Here is a 20,290-nt window from a genome sequence, read left to right as displayed (position 1 = left end):
TGTACCTTTTAGTTATTTAGACCCCAAAATATGTAATTAAAAGGGATTTAAAAAAGGAATTGCCCTTTAAGATTAGAGAAAGAAAGTATACAAGCAGGTTAATGCCCTGTGTACTCAGTCCCCTAACTCCCCTCAGTCTGAATCTCAAACACACCCTCCTCCTGCTGGCCGGCTCACACAGGATCGTAAAACAGCTAAATTTCACAGTGAAATCAAACTGCAATCTGTGAATCTGTTCAAGTATCTTTGCAATTAATTTATTCGTTCCGTCAACGTTGGCAACTGTGACTCACAAAATGCACCTTTGACTGACAGAAAGCTTGCATTAGTAATGGGTTCCTGTGTAGTCGAAAACAAAGGAGGCTAGCATAGCCTGCTAACTGTGCTCAGTGCCGCTGCTCTGCTGGAGGATAAACTGCTGTTTGAGACAAATGATGATTACAGACAACTTTAGACAACACGTCTCTGGAATAAACTGTTTTTGACAGGTGGTTGAAACTGTGTTTGGAGAATCATTAGACTGTGTTAGCATGTGCACTGATGGCTCTTAGATTGCCAGCTACAACATTTCTAAAGCCTGCCTTGCAAACAGTCACCGAGCTCTCGGCATCATTTTTCTGTGAAGATGACCGGAGGAGATTTAGTGTGACGAAGAGTCACACATCTTCACAGTGAAGGACGATGTAGCTTGTTGTAACTTAAGTGTGAAAGATCAGGGGACCTACCGGCAGAGAGAGAATAAATATTCACAATATGTTTTCTCTGAAAAGAAAGACCAGTGTGTTTTCGTCTCCTAAGAATGAACTCTTTATGGAGTATGAATGGAGTGAGATTTCTTCCAGAGCGTTTCTACAGTAGCTCAGAATGGACAAACCAAACACGGCTCCAGAGAAGAGATAGGAGTGTTTCTCCTCATGTATCCACTATTAAGAACCGGATAGTTTCACTATCGTTTGCATCTGCATGGCAGCAAAAATATCAGCCTCAAAATGTTTGCCTCGTAGACCACCGTTATGAATCGGACATCTGTAGAGCTGCAGACACTTTGACCTGCTATGGAGGTCAATCACGACTTTTTCTAATGTAAATATTTGATCCATTGAGGTTTTTATCTTTCTGAACTTTCCTTGGGCTCAGTAAAGTGATTCATAAAAATACTACACATTCAGTGGAGCCGGAAGTAAACCTGGGAGCGAGAAACTCTCTGGTCTTATAAGCCAGGCCATCAGCTGTGATCAGGCCGAAGAAGCCCAGGTGTGAATAATACATCCATGGTTCTCCTGCAGGCTTCAAAGGGAAGGGGAGGGCGAGGGGGAAAGTTATTTGTCATTTGAAATCTGCAGCCTCACTGCTCGATGCCACTAAATCCTGGACACTGACTCTTAACGCATTAAAACAAATGAAAGATGTTTCGTCTGAAAATGACACGTACAGGACATTTATATGTTTAAACATGGAAGGTTCAGGATTAAAGAAACGCTCACTCCTTTATACGTCCAGTTTAACATGTTGCATTTACAAATGAAATGATATCTGACATGGAGACCTTTGTGGCACAGACTCATGGTTTTTATAAATGTTTGCATCTCCTCCAAACTTTAATGAAAGAGTGGATTCAAGAAGTCCTCCGGACCCAGGTGGCCCCACCGATCCTCGGAGAGGCTTCATGGAGTCACTAACTCTTCTACATCAGCTGCTGAAAAGTTTCAGTGTTGTAACATCCGTCTTCCTACACGGTGTGAAGAGTTCTGCAGGAATGCAAACGATCCTTTTGATTCCTGGAACAAAATATTAACAATTGGTGGTAAATAAAAACATCATGAACACTTTTATATCCGACATAAATACGACTGTATCTGCAGTCTGTAGATCCACAGCAGATAAGATGAAACAATCACTGGATGGTTCAGAGTTCGTCACAGGCTGGTGTCGGCCGTCTTCATCTTCGGGGTGCAGACAGAGTTGGGCTGCGTTGCCGTGTCCGGCTGAGCGTCCCTGCAGAAGAACACGGCAGGGTTTTTACACGCCCACATCGCCACCTCTCCTCCTTTCCCCGGACTTGAACTCGACAGCCGGCTGTTATTATTCACCCCTACACGACTCACGTAGCGGTCCCTGATCCTGTCCGCTTGGTTGAGTCGAATCTCACGGTTCTGGGTTTGGCTGGAGAGGTACGCCGCGATATTTCTGGTCCGATATCCCTCCTCTCTGCTGCGCCCCAGTAACATGGATATGTTGGGGTTCCTCAGGGCGTAGATCAGAGGGTTTATGGCTCCGTTAGCCCAGGCGAGCCAGATAGCCACCGTGTCCATCGCAGGGTTGAACGTGAAGTTCCCCATCGCAGTGATCAACCCCATCAAACAGTACGGCCCCCAACAGAAAATGATGAACACAATCATTATCAGGACTGTGGTGGCTGTTCGCATTTCACTGTAAAAGCGCAGTAAGTATGCGTACGTCGTCACAGGTCGCACTCTGATTTCGGTTAGCCGAACTGTCTTACAGATGTTGTAATGACAGAAACACATGAGGGAGAAGGGCAGCAAGTAGCACACGACGATCAGGCAGATGCTATACGTCGTCCCCATGCGTGACGTCCCCGAGTGGAACACGTACATGCAGTGGTAGAAACCTCGTTTATGGATCTCTGTCGGTGTTCTGACCACCAGATACCACGGCAGAGAGAAAACCACTGCAGTCAGCCACACAGCTATCAACAGCTGAGTCGCTTTCTGGCGTCCTATTTTAGCCTGCGGCTGTCTGACGATGGCGTAGTACCTGTCGAAGGAGATCAGAGTCATCGTCAGGGTGGAGATGATGCCGAAGCAGGTGTTGAAGAAGCCGTTAGCCACGCAGAAACGATCCCCGAACATCCAGCTGCCGTCCTTACTGAAGAGCATGACGAAGGAGAACGGCAGGCACAGAACGGCGGTGAGGAAGTCGGACAGCGACAGAGACATGATGAAAGCGTTGGTCACCGTTCGGAGCTGTCTGTGTTTGATGATGACGATGACGACCGCAGAGTTTCCCAGGCTGGAGAGGAGGAAGATGGAGAGGAGGACCAGAGCCTGAGCTGCCACCGTGATGCCTCGCAGGACCGAGTTACTCTCAGCGGCGCTCAGCACTGACGGAGTCGATGCCTGATGGAGTCGACTGAGCTCGTTCTCTATCTGTTCTCTGAAGGATGAGAGGTTTCCTGTGGTTCCCACTGAGGCCTCTGCGGTGGCGCTCACCAGGCTGGTTAATATGGAAACAACCCTGAGAGAGCAAGTTAAAGAAAAGAGGAACATTAATCACACAATCATATCACATTATTTACACTGCAAATTCAAGGCGGGATTATTACGCCTGTTGTTTGAAGTGTACAGAAAGTTAACTGAATAAAAAAAGATTAAATAAGACAGACAGATGGATTATATTCATCATACAGATTCTAAATACTTTGCTTTGCAGGCTACCAGAAACATATCGAGGTCAAAGATCAAAGATAAACGCTGAGCGCTTTATTTTGAAGTTTTCAATCGGAGAAGGCAGTAAATCACTTCACTGCTTATTGTTTGCTCAGGCTGCACTCCTGGGTGTGGTTTCACTATAATTTCCTGTACCTTATTATCTGGCAGATAAAGACGTTGAGTTTTAAATCTGTCGATTGCAAACTAATCAGTGGAGGCACACTGTGTCCAATCCAACGGTAACCATGTAACTGGAGAGGGGGTGGGTCCCGTCCAGATAAGACACTGAGGTTGTCATTCAAAAGTCTAAATAAAGGTTTGAACATTGTGCATTCAATTCTGCAATAGGGCGGCACGGTGGTGCAGTGGATAGCGCTGCTGCCTCACAAGGTTCCTTGTTCCTTTCTGTGTGTTCTGTCTGCATGTTCTCCCCGTGCATGCGTTGGTTCCCTCCAGGAACTCCGGCTTCCTCCCACAGTCCAGAGACATGCTCGTTAGGTTCATTGGTGACTCTAAATCGCCCGTATGTGTGAATGTGAGCTAAAAGGTTGTCTGTGATTGACAGGTGACCTGACCAGGTGTAACCCCGCCTCTCGCCCAATGACAGCTGGGATAGGCTCCGGCCCCCCCCACGACCCTGAACAGGGTAAGCGATATAGATAATGGATGGATGGATGCAGTAAATGTAGACCTTGTTCAGATCTTCAGACTGTTGGTTCGGCCCTGTATATCACAAAGAAGTCCTGATGGATTCAGCAGCCTCAGAGCAGCTTCAATATGCCAGAGCTTCATAAAGATATCGATCCTTTGAAATCCTCAGGGAGCTGCTTTCAGGAGGCAGACACTTTCTGTCACCTACAGGCAACCATACCTCCTGAAGTGAGTGTATGGATGGTGCAAGAAGAACGCAATCCATGGACAACTTACTTTTCTTGTGCAATTCTACCCAACATTGCCGTAATAGGTACGATACGATACTTTATCGTCCCGGTAGAGAACTTTGTCTTGGACTCGGATGCTGCACACATTTATCTGCCTCCACACCAACAACCAACAACTTGAGAGCTGACAGGGGTGAAAGGTGGATGCACAGGGCGACCTACCTCGGTACAACAGGTGAGGCGGTGCTCAGCTGGTCGCTGGAGGCCGGAGTCGGGGTGTCAGCTGTGAAGTTGCTGCCCCCGCTGCCCCACAGGGCCGTGCTAACAGACGGATCCATCGACGAGTGAGCACAAAAACAACACAACGAAACACCTCCGTCACACACATCCATTCAGATCAGAGTCAGTCTGTGCAGGTGTCCACGAGTCAAACGTAGCTTCTGATGACTCCTCCTCGTCCATGTGTAGTTTCCTGTTTCATTATGTCCATCAGCAGGAGACAGGAAGAGACACGGTTTCACAGGATAACACCGACTTATTAAGCTGCTTTAACAGAACTCTCATAATGCAATATCCTGGTTTCTTGTTAGTTAATAATGACAAAGTAAAACTAAAGTGTTTAAATATAAAAACAAGATGTTAGAGGCCTCACACGTTTTGCTGAAACAGCAAGATACCCCAGTCTGCAAAATGATGTAAAGTCACTGAAGCTTCGAGCGTTGTAACAGCTTCAAGCTTTGCATTTTGTGTGCCATAAAAATCCCTGTGACCTTCTTCCATCGACGCCCAGCTCGCAGGATTAAGAGGTCACTGACTGAACCTCAGGAGCCCTTCATCAAAGATGCATGAGCACAGATTCAGCAGCTTTGTTCATCAAAGAGGTGAAATATTCTTTCCATGTGGAACCAAATGTTTGTTTTAAATTAATGATCTTAAATAATTATCTTATTGATGCCGTTTACATACACATTTGAATTTTGGTGGAATAATGGGCCCAAATATGATATTTGTATTTTGCTTTTTAAATCATATTAAATAACATTTATTCGTATATTTTTTGCCATATTAGGATAATTTAAAGTGCTATTGCATTTCTATAATACTTTCATTATGGTACAGTACCTACCTCGACAGTTTTTTATGTAAACATAACTCAAGTGTTGTTGGGCACATGTAGGCCCGCTTTGTTTTTCTGCAGTAACAGTTGAATAACTGAACCGGAAGTTGTTTGTTTAAGAGTCTAAAAGCCTTCTGTTAAAGCATGTTTGCTAAATTGGCACCAACGCCCGTTATTCGGTTGTGAAATACTATTTATTTGTTTTCTGTTGTTACCTTCAAACTTTTATCATGTTAATAGATTTTTTTTCCATATTATAACCTCCACAAAAACAAGCCATGCCTCTTTAACGGTATTTTTTTTATCCAGTCGCTTGTTTTCCTGATGTTTTCAGCGCATAATAAGCGCCTTTTCCTCTGGATGCTTTGGACGCTGCACACACAGGACAGCAGTGATATGATTAGTCAATACTCCATGTCGTTATTTTCAGTCCTGCTCATGTGTTGTCCAGATTTTGGCCTTTGAGATCCTTCGTAAGGAGACAAGAAGAAGCCCAGTCCATTTCTCTTCCCCTCAGCTGTTCAGTGCTGGAGGAGAAAATCAAACCTCGTCGGACGGAGAGACAGACAGCAGCTCCTCCTCTGTTCAGAACAATAACCCTCTACACCTCCATCAACACCAGCTCCGTATCCACAGACAGCTGCAAAAAAAATCCCAGGTGTGAACAAGATTCTGCACGAGCCTTCTCTCTCTTTCTTCCTTTCTCCCTCTCGGGGTCTCTACCTGCCAACAATCCCCTCTCTGAAGCCACGCCCTCCCCATGAACGTGCTCACGGCTTCGTGTGACGTTTTATACAGTTGCCGTGGTAACTGGTGATAGATTTTGCATCTGTAATGTCCCAGTGAAATAATACACATTATGTTGGGTGATATATCACAATCAGCTGACTGGAGGAACAGTTATTATTTGGGAATTGTTTTGTCTGAACGGATATTTTACAGCTGATCTGAACCTGTTTAACCCTGTCAACATATGTAATGCATATACAAGGACTACTGACTGAGGTCCAATATAACTGAAAGAACTACTGTAGCCTAATGAACAACCATCAGAGCATCAAGCTAATGTATTTATCTCTAAACATTATTATTTATGAAATTAACATCATCTGGAGGGAGGAAATATGTAATTTTGTATTTAAATTATGGTTCATCTGTATATTGTTTAAAACTAAAATGTGTAAACGAAAAAAAAATCTATACTAAATGTGATAGTTTATATTATAAGCCACGGCAAACATGATCTTAAGTTCCATCTAAATAAAAGTGCATATAGACAGAATCGGGTGTTTTCACCAGGACCACATGGGTAGTTTTAAAAAGCATTAATTATAACACAAACATAAAGTGATAGCAGGACATGAGTAAGCCTCTGTTGTCCGCGGGGACCTCAGTCGGTAGGGTTGGGTTAAAGGTGAGATTTAAGTTGTGAAAAGCCAAATCAAGATAACCAATAACTTGAAAATGTCCTAAATTGTTCAGTTGGAGCTACTCAGAGAATGAGCACTTGAAACTTTGAATAACATAGCTAAACCCTCATCATCATCATCATCATCATCCATGGAAGTGATGTGAAACACAGTCCTTTACAGGATCAATGATCTCATGGCTCCGTTCCTTTTCCTTTCAGTGTTCTTTTCTGAGCGGGAGTGGGTTATCATGAAGCAGAGGGGGTTAATATTGTGAAACCTAAATGTTAGGCTGAGCAAGGTGACACCAATTTGGCTATATTTCCCCTCAATCAAGGTCTGTTGTCTCACAGGTTGGTTTTAGTCACCATGTTCACCCTGCAGCCACTTTCCTCTGACAGGGTAAGAAACTCGAATGCTGTTATGTTGTGCGACTGTCATTCTGGTTGCAAATCATCTGCTTCTCTCGCTAATTTATTTATTTATTCATTTTGCTAATCTTCACCCTAGTCTACCACTATTATTGGCATTGTAACCATAAGTATGTGTCTGTTGTTGTTCATGTAACAAGGACATATGTTGTTGTTGCTCTCTTTGCCTGTCTCTATCCTGCATCTCCTTCTATCCCATGTTCGGCCCATCCAGTCGAGGCAGATGTTCAACATGAGTCTGGTTCTGCTCGAGGTTTCTGCCTGTTAAAAGGAAGTTTTTCTGCCAATGTGCCGAATATTGCTAAGTGCTACTCATGGTGATTCATGTTGGGCCTCTCTTTAAATAACATAACAAAGAGTCGGTCTAGACCTGCTCTTTCTGTAAAGTGTCTCGAAATAACTCTGGTTATGATTTGGCGCTATACAAATAAAATTTGATTGATTGATAAAAACATAGCAAAACATTTCCTGTCTCCTTCGGCTTTCCCTATCATTACAAATGTGAAAAAATCTTAGCTAAGGTGACAGCAAACAATACGGACAGACAACATATCTATTATCAATTCCGGTTAGTCTCAGTTCTGTGTTTCAATAGAGACACAGGTTGCTTTTATGCACATAAAGCAACCTGTTACATTCCCTATATTTTCATATTTATTTCAATATACTGTTAACTCTGTAAAACTGCAAGTCTGTCTTATCTACAACTGTAACTGTTATTATTATTTTTAAATAAATTCTGTGCATGTAAATTGAGGCTGATACCTTATACAGTCTTTGTACCTTTTGCTCCGTAACCACACTGCATGCCACTTGGGGGCGGTAAAGCACCTGAATGATGTTTGCTAACTGCTAGACTATCAGAACTTTAAGAAGGAGAAGAAGAAAAAGAACTTCCGGTTTGTGCCACAATATTTATCGTCCGTATCCGGTTGTAAAACCAAATGAAAATACAGGAGCAAAGAGGAGAGTGAATTTAGTTTCTGTTCATTATTTGGTTCACAATGTGTAAGTCAAAGCTTTATTTTCTCTTTTCATCTGGTGATTATTATCTTGTTGAGATAATTTTACCGCGGCGTCCAACACAACAGTGTTTGTAGCTGAGAACTAGCTAACGTTAAGGTAGCTAACATCAGCCCACTGCAGCACAAATTGTTCAGCAGGAACAATTCCTGAGTTAAATAAACCAAAGATTATGTTTATAGCAGTTTAAATGGCGAACATATTTCTGTGCAGGAATTTCGTACAGTTTTCTTCGAGACTGGTTTGTGGTGTTATGCTAACGTTATGCTTCTTTCCAGAAATCCATTAGTTTGAAATAGCTGCTTTATCAAATTTAAATAGATAACAATCGTATTACTGACGTGGCTCTTAACCGAGAGACGGTCACTTAATGTTATGATGAACTATGCTTTGTTTATCCCTGTATTGGAGTCTGCAGTGGAGTGTGAATATCAAGTGCTTTCAAATACAGAATCGATGGAAAAGATGGAGGGCAGGAAAAATACAGCACATCACTGTGTAGCTTCACATTAGTTATCAGATAAATACTGTGTAACGTTCAGGACAGATTCATCGTGGATATATATACATGTAGCTTCTTCGGAACTTGGAATGCCTTAGAGTGTTTATGTTTGACACAGTTAAACTACCTTTGGATATGTGACTGTTGACTGTTTGTTTATCCTTGAAGCTGTGGCCATGAGTTCCCGGTGTCCAGGCCTGTACTGTGGCAGGATGATGGTCAACGGATCTGTGGAGGGAGAGTGTGGAGTGAGTATTAAATATAATATTTGTGTCTGACTGCTGGTTGGTGTGGGGGACTGAATTCCATTGCTTGTACATTATTTATTTTATTAAAGGATATATTTTGACAGCTTGAACCAAAATACTCAGACCAGATGTGCTGTGATATTCTGAGAGACTGTTTACAATGGAGTCATCGAGATGAAGCTGAGACTCAGACAAACATACAGATTTTATAAAATTCATCTGAAGCTCTTTAGTGGAATTAACTGTATATCAAGTTACCAAAACTATTCTGCATTATATTAACTAGGTTTACCCTGCATATGGAAAGTTATGGGACCTCAGTGCTCTCTGGTACCAATGATAGATTGTATCTGTGGAACTGAGGTTTAAAGTGCAGAAACATGGCTTTAAATGTTTTGTGAGATTTATGGCATTGTAACTTTGTTTTTGACCTGATACATTTTGATCAGAATAAAATAGCATTAAAAAAAATATATATTAGGCAATGCTTTAATGTAGCTGCTTGTTGTTTTCAGACAAGAATTAACTTGTCTGTAAAAAAGGTACTGAAAAGTGTAAAGTTTAAATCATCCAATAAGACAAATTCTATTAAATGTGGAATATATCTATTTTTTCATGCTCCCTTTCCCTTCTTAATCCTTGTATATTGTAGAAATGTCAGCTCCTGTAGTTGTAATGTATGTACTTACATTTTAAATAGACCGTGTAATAAGCACATGTAAGAAAGTTCATAGCTGACAAATTGAAATTGAAGTACGCAATGGTATCTAGGTTGTATAAATGTGGGTCAGAGGGTGAATATAGACGTGTATGTGAAAGGATGTGTTGAAGGCTTTATGTATATATATATATACTGGAAGGGAAGATGGAGGATCGGATGTTTTCCTGAGGGCTGAGTTATGGCCCTAAGAACTTTAGGTTTCTTCTTCTCTTTGTCTTTTGGTACATGTAGGTTTATATAAAAGATTGGAAACTGGTTTAAAATGACGTTTTGTAAACTCTGCAATGTTTCCTTTTCCAGTTAGAAATAAAATAATAAAACATTAAACGCAGAACTCTGTTGTCACAATATGTAGCCATAATCCTACGTCACTGTTAGTCTCATAGGGTAATTCTGAAAGATACTTTTACAACCTACGTGACTATTTCCTGGTCACCAAGAATATGTATGCACGTCTACTTCTAACTTTTGCCAAGAATGCTAGAAAATTACCTTCGTACTATTTTTGTAATAGCTGTCCTCACCGTCAAATGCACTAGAAGGATAGAGATTCAGTTATGGCTGAGATTAATAAATGAAAATAAATCTAAGTGAGGCTGCTGAGTAAGTTTCTGCAGCCTGTTCACATCGTGTTCGTCTGTCTTGTCAGGTGTGTCCTCGTGGAGAACGTGCAAACCTGCAGAAGGTGTGTGAACGCTGCACGGAGGCCCCTGAGCTCTACGACTGGCTCTATCTGGGCTTCATGGCCATGCTGCCTCTGGTGCTGCACTGGTTCTTCATCGAGTGGTACTCTGGGAAGAAGAGGTGAGGTCGTACATTGATAATTCAAATCAAAAAGAACACGAGAGTCAGAGTTTACTGCTGCCCTGTATAGTGCTGTCGTTTTTTCCTTTAATATCTTATTGAAGTCTCATTGCTCTGTGATCATCTGTTCTGCGGTCTCTCGTGTTTGACCTTGTGTTCTTCTGTTTGTCGTTGTGTGTTCAGCTCCAGCGCTCTGCTGCAGCACATCACGGCCATGTTGGAGTGCAGCGTGTCGGCTGTGGTCACCCTGCTGGTCATCGAGCCGGTGGGAATGCTCAGTATTCGTTCCTGTCGAGTCCAAATGCTGTCAGACTGGTACACCATGCTGTACAACCCCAGTCCAGACTACGTCAACACGTTACACTGCACCCAGGAGGCGGTCTATCCACTGTGAGCACTGACAACGACCAGACACAGTTAATGCTACATTTAAAGAGACAGAACGTGTTCAGTGAACTGTCTTTCTCCTCCTCAGCTACACCATTGTGTTGATCTACTACGCCTTCTGCTTGGTGCTGATGATGCTGCTGCGCCCTCTGCTGGTGAAGAAAATCGCGTGTGGTCTGGGAAAGTCTGATCGCTTCAAGAGCATCTACGCTGCTCTGTACTTCTTCCCCATCCTCACCGTGCTGCAGGCGGTCGGAGGAGGTCTGCTCTGTGAGTATGAAGAGATGCAAGTTCACATCCAGCGTTTGATGTTGGAGATGTTTTAATCAGGATAAATCATGTTATCAAAGTTTGTACAATTTGCTTTTATTGCAAACGGCAATAAAAAACCGAACTTTAACTCATTTTCTGATTGTATACATGTCCACAAAATGCTTCTAAAAATTGAGTAATAGTGACTCCTCCAAATTAAAAAAACAAGCTGTACTGTGTAGGATGGGCTGTGCAGCTCTGAGTGACAGTTTGTGTGTTTCAGATTATGCGTTTCCTTACATCATCCTGGTCCTCTCTCTGGTCACACTGGCTGTGTACATGTCTGCCTCTGAGATACAGGTAACAACACTCTCTGCACTCTTTGTAACATGTAGCAGATTACGATACCTGGACCTGAGAACTGGCCCTTACAGACTGCTAAATTTATATATATATTATTGTTATAGTTATTGAAGAGCTGTAGGCTACACTAGGGACCCTTTATCGAAATGATTACTGTCATTGTTGTATGGTCCACGTCAGTACAGTGAAGGTATCCTAACCTAGAAACAGGCTAAGCTACGTTAGCGACAGCTCTGTTGAGTGTCATTGAAACCCTGATTTTTAACATAAAACTGCTTTATTTTGTGCTTTTACTGGTTTGAACTAACTTCACTTTAAATGTAATAATATTCAGCCTTAAAATGTCTAATTGCAAAACACTGATGGTCGACCTTTTGACCCCTTTGATGAATGCTACATGCCTCTAAAAAGGCGGCTGTTATACATATTTCTGTGAATAAATTCAAATGTCTTCATGATTTCTGATCGATGCATTGACAGGCTTAGTAGCTGAGACTCAGAACGTATCAGAGGCATTTCAGTACCGGTATCAGTATTAAAACAAATGTAATTAAACCATACTGCATTATAACTGTTAGTCCTTTAAAGCCAAAGAAGTTGAAAACGTGATGTTAAAACGAGATTGTTTTTGTGTAAATGGCATCACAAACTGTTTGTTGTGTATGTTTGTACCTTTTATTATCTCATTTATCTGACCCTGTTCTCTCTGTGTGCTCACCTTTTTCCACCAGTCTTTTAAGCACCTGGTGGCAAAGAAGAAGCGTCTGGTCGTCCTGTTCAGCCACTGGCTGCTCCACGCGTACGGCATCATCTCCATCTCCCGACTGGACAAACTGGAGCAGGACCTGCCGCTGTTGGCCCTCGTGCCCGGCCCCGCCCTCTTCTACATCGCCACGGCTAAGTTCACCGAGCCGAGCCGGATCCTGTCGGAGGGCGGGAACGGACACTGAGCCCGTCTGATCACACAATCAGTAAAATGTTACTGAGCCATCAGTGGACTGACTGCAGTGTGTTTCTTAGTGATCAGAGGATTTAAAAAGTTTGTAGGCTCACGTCATCAAACTCTCTCGATGAGTTCATCGGAATTTTGCACATTTTCAGCCTAACATCCATCTGAACTCCCTATATAGTATGAAAACATGTATTTCTATCGTGGGACACAGTGTGTGTCGCGGAAGATCTACAGACTACTTCAGATTCTCGCCTCCTTTAGCTCACCCTTCAGATTCTCCTTTAGCTTCACATGGCTGCATCTTATTTTAACACTTTAAAACACAAGTTAAGCACCGCTCACATAACTGTTTACAACATTTTGTGCTGGCATATTACAGCTGATGTTTCTTTTCAATGTAATTAGATCAATACACCGATCATTATCAAGTCATTCTCCTCAAAGTGCCATTGACGGGTAACCCATACAGAGTCTATGAATGTTTTTAAATGACTCATTAGGCGACAAACTCAACGTGCAGCTGTCCGTGTAGCTGCTGCAATCAGACAGCGGTTGGTGTTTAAGTTGATTCTACAAATCTATAATTCACTGTTCCCATCATACCTTTGTTTATATTTATATGATGTCATCCCAAAGCGTGTTGTAAAGTGTTTGTTGAGCGTATTTCTGCGTCCTGTACATTTTCCTTGTAAATACAGTCATGAAGCGTTGTGAGGAAAGAGGGCCTCCCCTCAGCGATGATGGGTGTTACATTCTTCCTTTTTCAATTGCGCGCACACACAAAGGACTTTTTAACTTGTGTTGTGTGGAGATGTCCGAGGCATGGCGCTGCTGCAGAGTCGCCTCTCCAAGCAGTTGTTTGTTCGGAGCAGAAGGTTGCAGTCCACTCTTCTTACAGACTGAACTGCTGCCGTCTCAGAAAAATGTATGTAATAAATGACCACACACTAACAGAGAAACAGACCTGAAAGACTCCTGTAACCACCTGGATTAAAAAGAGATGTTTATTCAGTTAACAAGTTGCTTCATATTAAAGGAGAACAGTCTAGTACTGCTCTACTGAGGCGTCTAACCCAGGAGAGACCTGGCTGATGTGATTCGCTGTAGTTCACAATCAACTTTTAGAGATGATCGGCAGCCAGACCGAATCGTTTATTAGTTCCTCAGTGCAACGATGAAAAAACAAACTTACAGTGACAGCGAACCTCGTGCTTCAGAGGTCTAAAACCTTCTGCCATTCCAGGATCACACACCTGACCGAGACGATGATCTTCCTCTCTAGCAGGGTTGTGTTGAAGCAGGTTCACACTTCAGTTGGGAAACATTTTCACTGCTGTAAAGTTAAATAACTTTTTTGCTGGTCATGTGACGCTGTTGATCTTCAGACTCTCACTGGTTGGTGACTTGAAGCTGTAAATGTGTATTATTGTAAATAATGTGTGCTTGTAAATACTGTGTTCGTGTTCAGGGGGATTTGCTTGGTGCACACAAGCTCACATGACGATGAGCTTAACTCAAAGTTCAGTGTACCTACCTGTATAATTTCAGTGTAACTTGACTCCACATGTTCTCTGTGTATATTATTTAACCCATATTGAATCCTGTCAGCATGAGCTCACACCGCGAGTATTTATGAGTCACCTCTATAAATCTCTTAAACATAAACCTGCTGTCTCCCTTCAATCATCTGTGCTCCACAGTTGGGCAGAAAACTCTGAATTCTCTAGCTCATAAGAAAACATCAGGAAGGTTTTCAGCACTTCCTGTCTTAGCAAATACATTCTATGTACCGAAGCCCAGACAAAACTCAGATGCAGCACATCAAACAATTATTCTTTTTAGGTTTGCATTAAACTCTGCATGTGCACTCATTATGGCTAATCCATCCATTCATTATCTATACAGCTTATCCTGTTCAGGATCGCAGGGGGGGGGCTGGAGCCTATCCCAGCTGTCACTGGGCGAGAGGCGGGGTTACACCTGGACAAGTCTCCTGTCAATCACAGAGACAGACAGACTTTCACGCTCACATTCACGCCTACGGGCAATTTAGAGTCACCAATGAACCTAACGAGCATGTGTTTGGACTGTGGGAGGAAGCCGGAGTTCCTGGAGGGAACCCACGCATGCACGGGGAGAACATGCAGACTCCACACAGGAAGGCCCACTACGTCTGAACCGGGATTCAAACCAGGAACCTACTAGCTGTGAGGCAACAGTGCTAACCACTGCCCTCTTATGATTTATAACTTATGGTTAGTTATTGTTCGGGACGAATCCACCGGGTTATAAGTTCTTCATTTTAAACAAAGACAGTGCTTTTTATTAAATGTTGTTTTTAATCTTTCCAGTCAAACATCACAAAACTCTGTGCTTTCGATTGAACGCAGAACATGTTATCCAACAGCAGAAGAAGCTGCTCATGCAGATGACCCGTAGGAAGCTTTGGGTGTTCGTGTTTGTGGCTGTAGTTTTATTTAATGAATAACAACAACGGAGCCCGACAAGCTTTCAAAAGATTTAAGAACCTCAGAAAGTTTTCAGTGTGATGACAATCAGATATGATGATTGAAAGGAGGCGTTCTGTGTTAATAAACAGACAGACAGGTGAAGACGTTAAGAAACATAAAGTGAAGGTATTTCACAATTCAACCAAAATCCCCAAACTAATATCTACTCTGATATAATGATTCTATAAATGATTATAATAATGATTAATGCTCTATAAATACTACACCCTCTCCCCAACACTCCCGTGCATCTGTGTTATGGTTCAGTGTGTAACAGTGTGTTACTCTGAGGCCACACTGGAGCTCACTGTCACACTGCAGCTCTGCCACATACGCAGAGACAGACTGGAAGACTAAACAACTGCAACTGTTTAACACATTCATTTTCTGACACTAAACTCTGTTTCATTCCAAATTATTAGTTTGATATCTTTCCATGAATGAGATCAATCATTAAAGGGAACTTTTGCCACATTATATGTGAATGTCCGATCGGTGTTGATGGCTAATGCTAAACTGACCGCTCACCGAGTCGTGCAGTCGTCTTAACTCCACTGAAGGAGAGATGTTACGGTCTCTGTAGTTGGGTTTTTAAAAACGTGCATATATTAGCTTCGGTGATCAGCCAGAATGAGTTGGAGAATATTGGCAGATCTGATATAAGGCAAGATTCCAATATCATGCATGTCTTATTAAAAATGTGTCCTCGTCCATAACATCCTCTGCACTCATATTTCGAGATCACACTCTCTCTGTAACATCGTCTTGTCGATAGTTTACAATACAAGCAAAGGCAGACGCCAGAAATCTAAGCTAAAATAGTCGTAGTGTAGTTCTTCTTGGACACCAGATTACACTTCAAATGACGCAGCTGGAGCCAGAAGGGCAGATTTTGTTCCAAGCTGCAAACAAAGAACATCGGCAACAACTGCAGACGTCTTTCACACTTCATACTCTGATAGAGATGAAGGTAAAAGTTGGCAAAACTTCCCTTTAATTACTTGCACATTTGCTACACACCTGTGTTAATTAGAGTTGCACTGATGTTAATAACGGATATGTTGTGTCTTTGGGGAGCGCAGAGACACAAAGCAGACGAGGGAAATGAGCCTCACTTATTAAGAACTGACCCCCCATCAGAACCAGGTTTCACAGGTACCTCTCTCTCCACAGGTGCAGTAAGAAGTGTCACAACTGGATGTATTTACAAGCTGAAATTCCAAAATAATAAAAATTCATTGTGCATCCCTGGTGTGTATCACAAAGTAAACATTTTGCAGCAGTTTCACATGAACGTAACATGTTCTGTACGTCAGCTTTACATTCAGGCTCCGTTTGATGATTGGAGTCAGATCTCTGCTGCGCTCACACATCACATCAACATATGCAAGTTAGTGTGTGTGACTTTCACTCTGTCGCCCCGACTCAAACAGGAACAACACATTTCCTCTAAATCACCTGATCAACACATTTACACCCTGACAACAAGAGTCTTCAAAGCTTCAAGAAAAGTTTGAATTCTTCTTAAAATTCTGTTTTCTCTTTCATTTCCTGAATTCTGTTTCATGATTCAAGCACAGTTTGTCGTAAGTAAATCTGTGATCATTATTTCAACAATTCATTAAGTAAATATTATAAATTTAGGGAATTAATTTGCTGATTTAATTAAATTGAGGGGTTAAACAGCTTAAAGTTATTAAACAAAACATTCCATCGCAAAATTTAGGCCCAAATTCTGCCTTTCTGTCCACGTTATCGGCATCCTGAAAATCACAGAGCCTTCAGGAGCACAGGCAGCAGAACAGCATCACTCCTGTTTCTCAAGCAGGACAAAATCCAAGCCAGACGATCCTGAAGCATGGACCCGGCTCTGGATTTCACATTAACATTTCCAGAACCATCAAAACCAGTTAACTTCAGAGTTCTGCAGCCCCTCTCTTAAAAAGCACAGATCCACTGCAGATCCCAGTCCAAGCAGCCATCAGCATGTGTGAGCATCAACCAAAGGAAATCTCCATCTCTCATTCCTTCTGGATGTAGATGATGATGATGCACAGAGTTCCCACCAGTCCCAGCGCCTGGATCCCCAGGAACCAGAGCAGCAGCCAGAAGAACACGATCACCACCGGCTCCACTATCTTGTCCCCAAAGTACATCTGGCTGAAGCCGACTCCTCGCAGGTACTTGTTGAGCATCCCGAACAGAGTCCCCATCCGCTCGCAGTCGTCCAGCTGAGGTCTGGTGGTGGGGTCGTTCACGAGAGGCCATCCGGTGCTGGGGTCAATCTGGAGTCCATGCCGGGTCCGGGTGCCATCAACCTGTGCAGAAGAAGCATTTTAAGATTTTAACACACAACAACTTTATAACTTAAAATAAATAACCAGTTATTGGTGGAAAGATTCAGCATGCAGCTTTGAAAAGGGTTTAATGTCATATACTGGGCATGTGCACTAGCCCTCTTCAAAGCCACCAGACTGCATTGACAAAACAGCAATTTTACGTTGCATAACATGAGAGTTGCTCATTTGTTTTGTGTGTGTGTGTGTGTGTGTGTGTGTGTGTAACTGTGGGTAACAAAAAAAAAAGTTTTGAACTAACTTCTTAAAACACAAAATTTACACAATAACACAAATAGACTTCCTGGTTGGGGCAGCAGCTGAGTAGCAAGTGCTGTGAGTTAAAATTACTGTTTTTGTCAGTGGAGTCTGGTGGCTTATAAGGGGGTGATTTAATGGAGGGTTATCTCTGTAGGGATCCTTTCTGTAATGTTGTCAGACACTCTGAATAACATTGTGAGCCCCTCAGTGGAAAAAAATAACTATTAGTGGACATACTTTGATCGGGACATTTGCCCCAATAGATTACAGCTTTTCTTCACAGCTTCCGACTGAAACAATCTGCTGGAGTGGTTCCAAAACTTTTTAAATCTATTAGTCATTTAGACCCCAAAATATTATATGGCTTCATAATTATTTATATTTTCATGATACTCATCAGCCATGTCCTATTAATGTTATTTACTGTACAGTGTTTCACTTCCTTGCAGAACTGCAGAGCCGTGTGAGGCACACCCCATCGTGTTTCCTGTGGGACACACTACAGTCGCTCTGAAACACTCCACCTGCTGACGATCTGAGCAGATAACATTCAGGACAGAAATCTGAGACAGGATTTGTTGAGAAATCTTCATCTGGCAGGAAAACAAATGGACTACTGGAAAAACAGCTCACCACAGGCTACACCCACATTGGGAAAGAAAATAATTACCACAGTGACTTACACAAAGAACAGGCACAAATAACGCTGCTATAAATCCCCTTGACACCCAGTAAAATGTGTTTTAACTTGTTTTACTTGTTAGTCTGAGGGAGCAGTAAGCACCTGGCAAGTGTCAGTGTAAAAGTGCACTGTAGCTACGATGGGGCTATGTCATTATACTGACAAATTAACTCAAGATAAGCACTGTCACATGTTTTACTCTTTTATGGAGAGAAGGCAACCAAACTTCATTGAAAAACGTCCTTTTTAGAGATGCGTTGCTGCCCTGCCGACACATAAGATAAATCACACCGAATAAAACGTGACTTGAAAAAGATGAAAATCCATTCTATAGTTCGGTGTTGATTAACGTTATACATTATCCTTTACATAACGGAGCTTTTCATTCAATTAACCAGGCATCCAGTTATCTCTTTACAGCAACGTTATGTATCCCGATTTAAATACTTGACGTTGTTTATTCTTAGTATTCACAAAACTTCTTCTTCACGAAATGTATTGCTGGCCAATAATGAAAGAAACTTAAAAGTGTAAGATTTTTGGATGGGATTTGGCTCATGCCCGGATGTTATCGGGGCTTGTTACACAGGATAACTGCTAACTGAAACTGTTCCAACTGACGTCGTAGTAAACTGACAGGCTCTCCCACTACCACAGCACCTCGATGATTGCCGTTAGCTCAAAAACAGAGGAACCAAGAGTCTCAGGGTGAGAAGATTAACATGAAATCTAATGACAGGCTACAGCTAGCTTGTTAGTGTACTTTCGCTTTACCCGGTGTGACTGCTGGTGTAGTCCGGGCTGTCTCGCACCGTGGACAGGTTGAGGAGTGTGCCATCTTCTCTGGTGCTCTAACGGCTGCTCTTCAAAGTCACGTCGACGGAAAACAAAATGTTCATTTGAATGTGGCGTCGTAGCAGACATTTTACAGCTACAGTCCACTAACGGTAACTTTCGGGAATCAAACCATGAGAGTTCAGATTGATAGCTCAGTACCAATGTCCACCCAGGAGGCGCGCCGCGCGTTCACGAGACCCCAACGACATCATCCAATAGCAGAGTAGCAGCGCCAGCAGTTTTCTCGCAGTTTGAGACATATCAACACGCGCCACCTACAGGCTCTGATAGGAATTACAGCAGTATTACTTCACATGTAGCGTGCACAATGGTCATTTTTGGGAAACACTGCACACTTTAAATTATAGTTTATAATTTGTTTAATTCAAAATGTAAATGCTAAAAACACAGTGAAGGCGTCACTAGCTCCTGTAACACACAACTTCATGGCTTTACAAAAACAGAACGGTATCCTCTGATTTTCGTGAATCTGTATCATATTTTATGGAGACAATATTTTCTTTTTTCCCCTTAATTCCTCTGTAAGCTCTGTCTCAATTCACATGTTTTCTGATGTACAGATAGCTTTTATTTGTTGCTAAAGAAACTGCTAACTGCTGCTTATTATTGTGTGCGTTGGCTTATTAGCTAGTGGGTATTTGTGCCCCATATGCTATTTTCCAAACAACTGTACCTGTTATAATTTACAGGATCCAGGTTACACAGTTGCCAATGCAATGCAGAAGTGAGTTAAAAAACTGATTGATATAAAATAACTATGCACAAACATATCTATGAATGCAAAGACTTTCAAAACGTTTTTTGCAAGTAGGAAACATTTAAAAGTCTACAAAAATGAGCGTACACGTGCACACTTCAATGTAAAATACACAATCTCACAAACTACAGTAATAGATACACAACCCTGTTTTCAAGTATCCCTCCACCCTTTTTTGAATTGCATAATATTGCATGAAGACATATTTGTGGAGTCAATATTTGATAAGTCTTTACAGAGACAATTAGAAGATTTAATCCCCATTAAGGAGTTACTCTCTAACTCTTTGCCTAATTCTGTCTCCATGTTTAAACATGTTGAGTTGCTGGTGAGCCTGTTTAAGT

General features: G+C 42.1%; 3 protein-coding genes across 3 annotated transcripts; 1 reads left to right on the top strand and 2 right to left on the bottom strand.

Annotated features, from left to right (window-relative positions):
- Positions 1-1,288: 1,288 nt before the first annotated feature.
- Positions 1,289-4,725, bottom strand: LOC138591707 (G-protein coupled receptor 135). Its single transcript, XM_069662378.1, has 2 exons — positions 4,556-4,725; positions 1,289-3,258 (listed from the first exon to the last, which is right to left on the bottom strand). The coding sequence occupies exons 1-2, from the start codon at positions 4,723-4,725 to the stop codon at positions 1,917-1,919; spliced, it is 1,512 nt and encodes a 503-aa protein (XP_069518479.1). The 3' UTR covers positions 1,289-1,916.
- Positions 4,726-8,218: 3,493 nt separating this feature from the next.
- Positions 8,219-14,232, top strand: jkamp (jnk1/mapk8 associated membrane protein). The gene is made up of 7 exons (XM_069661875.1): positions 8,219-8,298; positions 8,984-9,063; positions 10,434-10,588; positions 10,772-10,978; positions 11,064-11,245; positions 11,511-11,587; positions 12,322-14,232. The coding sequence occupies exons 1-7, from the start codon at positions 8,295-8,297 to the stop codon at positions 12,538-12,540; spliced, it is 924 nt and encodes a 307-aa protein (XP_069517976.1). The 5' UTR covers positions 8,219-8,294; the 3' UTR covers positions 12,541-14,232.
- Positions 14,233-14,881: 649 nt separating this feature from the next.
- On the bottom strand, positions 14,882-19,336 carry fam241a (family with sequence similarity 241 member A). The gene is made up of 2 exons (XM_069661964.1): positions 19,106-19,336; positions 14,882-17,370 (listed from the first exon to the last, which is right to left on the bottom strand). Exons 1-2 carry the CDS (start codon positions 19,253-19,255, stop codon positions 17,074-17,076), a joined length of 447 nt encoding a protein of 148 aa, XP_069518065.1. The 5' UTR covers positions 19,256-19,336; the 3' UTR covers positions 14,882-17,073.
- Positions 19,337-20,290: the final 954 nt, after the last annotated feature.

The sequence above is a fragment of the Semicossyphus pulcher genome, unplaced genomic scaffold (assembly GCF_022749685.1).
Source record: "Semicossyphus pulcher isolate SPU_LCO1_2020_fin unplaced genomic scaffold, fSemPul1.0.p SCAF_14, whole genome shotgun sequence".
In the NCBI taxonomy this organism is placed as follows: Eukaryota; Metazoa; Chordata; class Actinopteri; order Labriformes; family Labridae; genus Semicossyphus; species Semicossyphus pulcher.
This window is presented reverse-complemented; position numbering and strand designations above follow the sequence as displayed.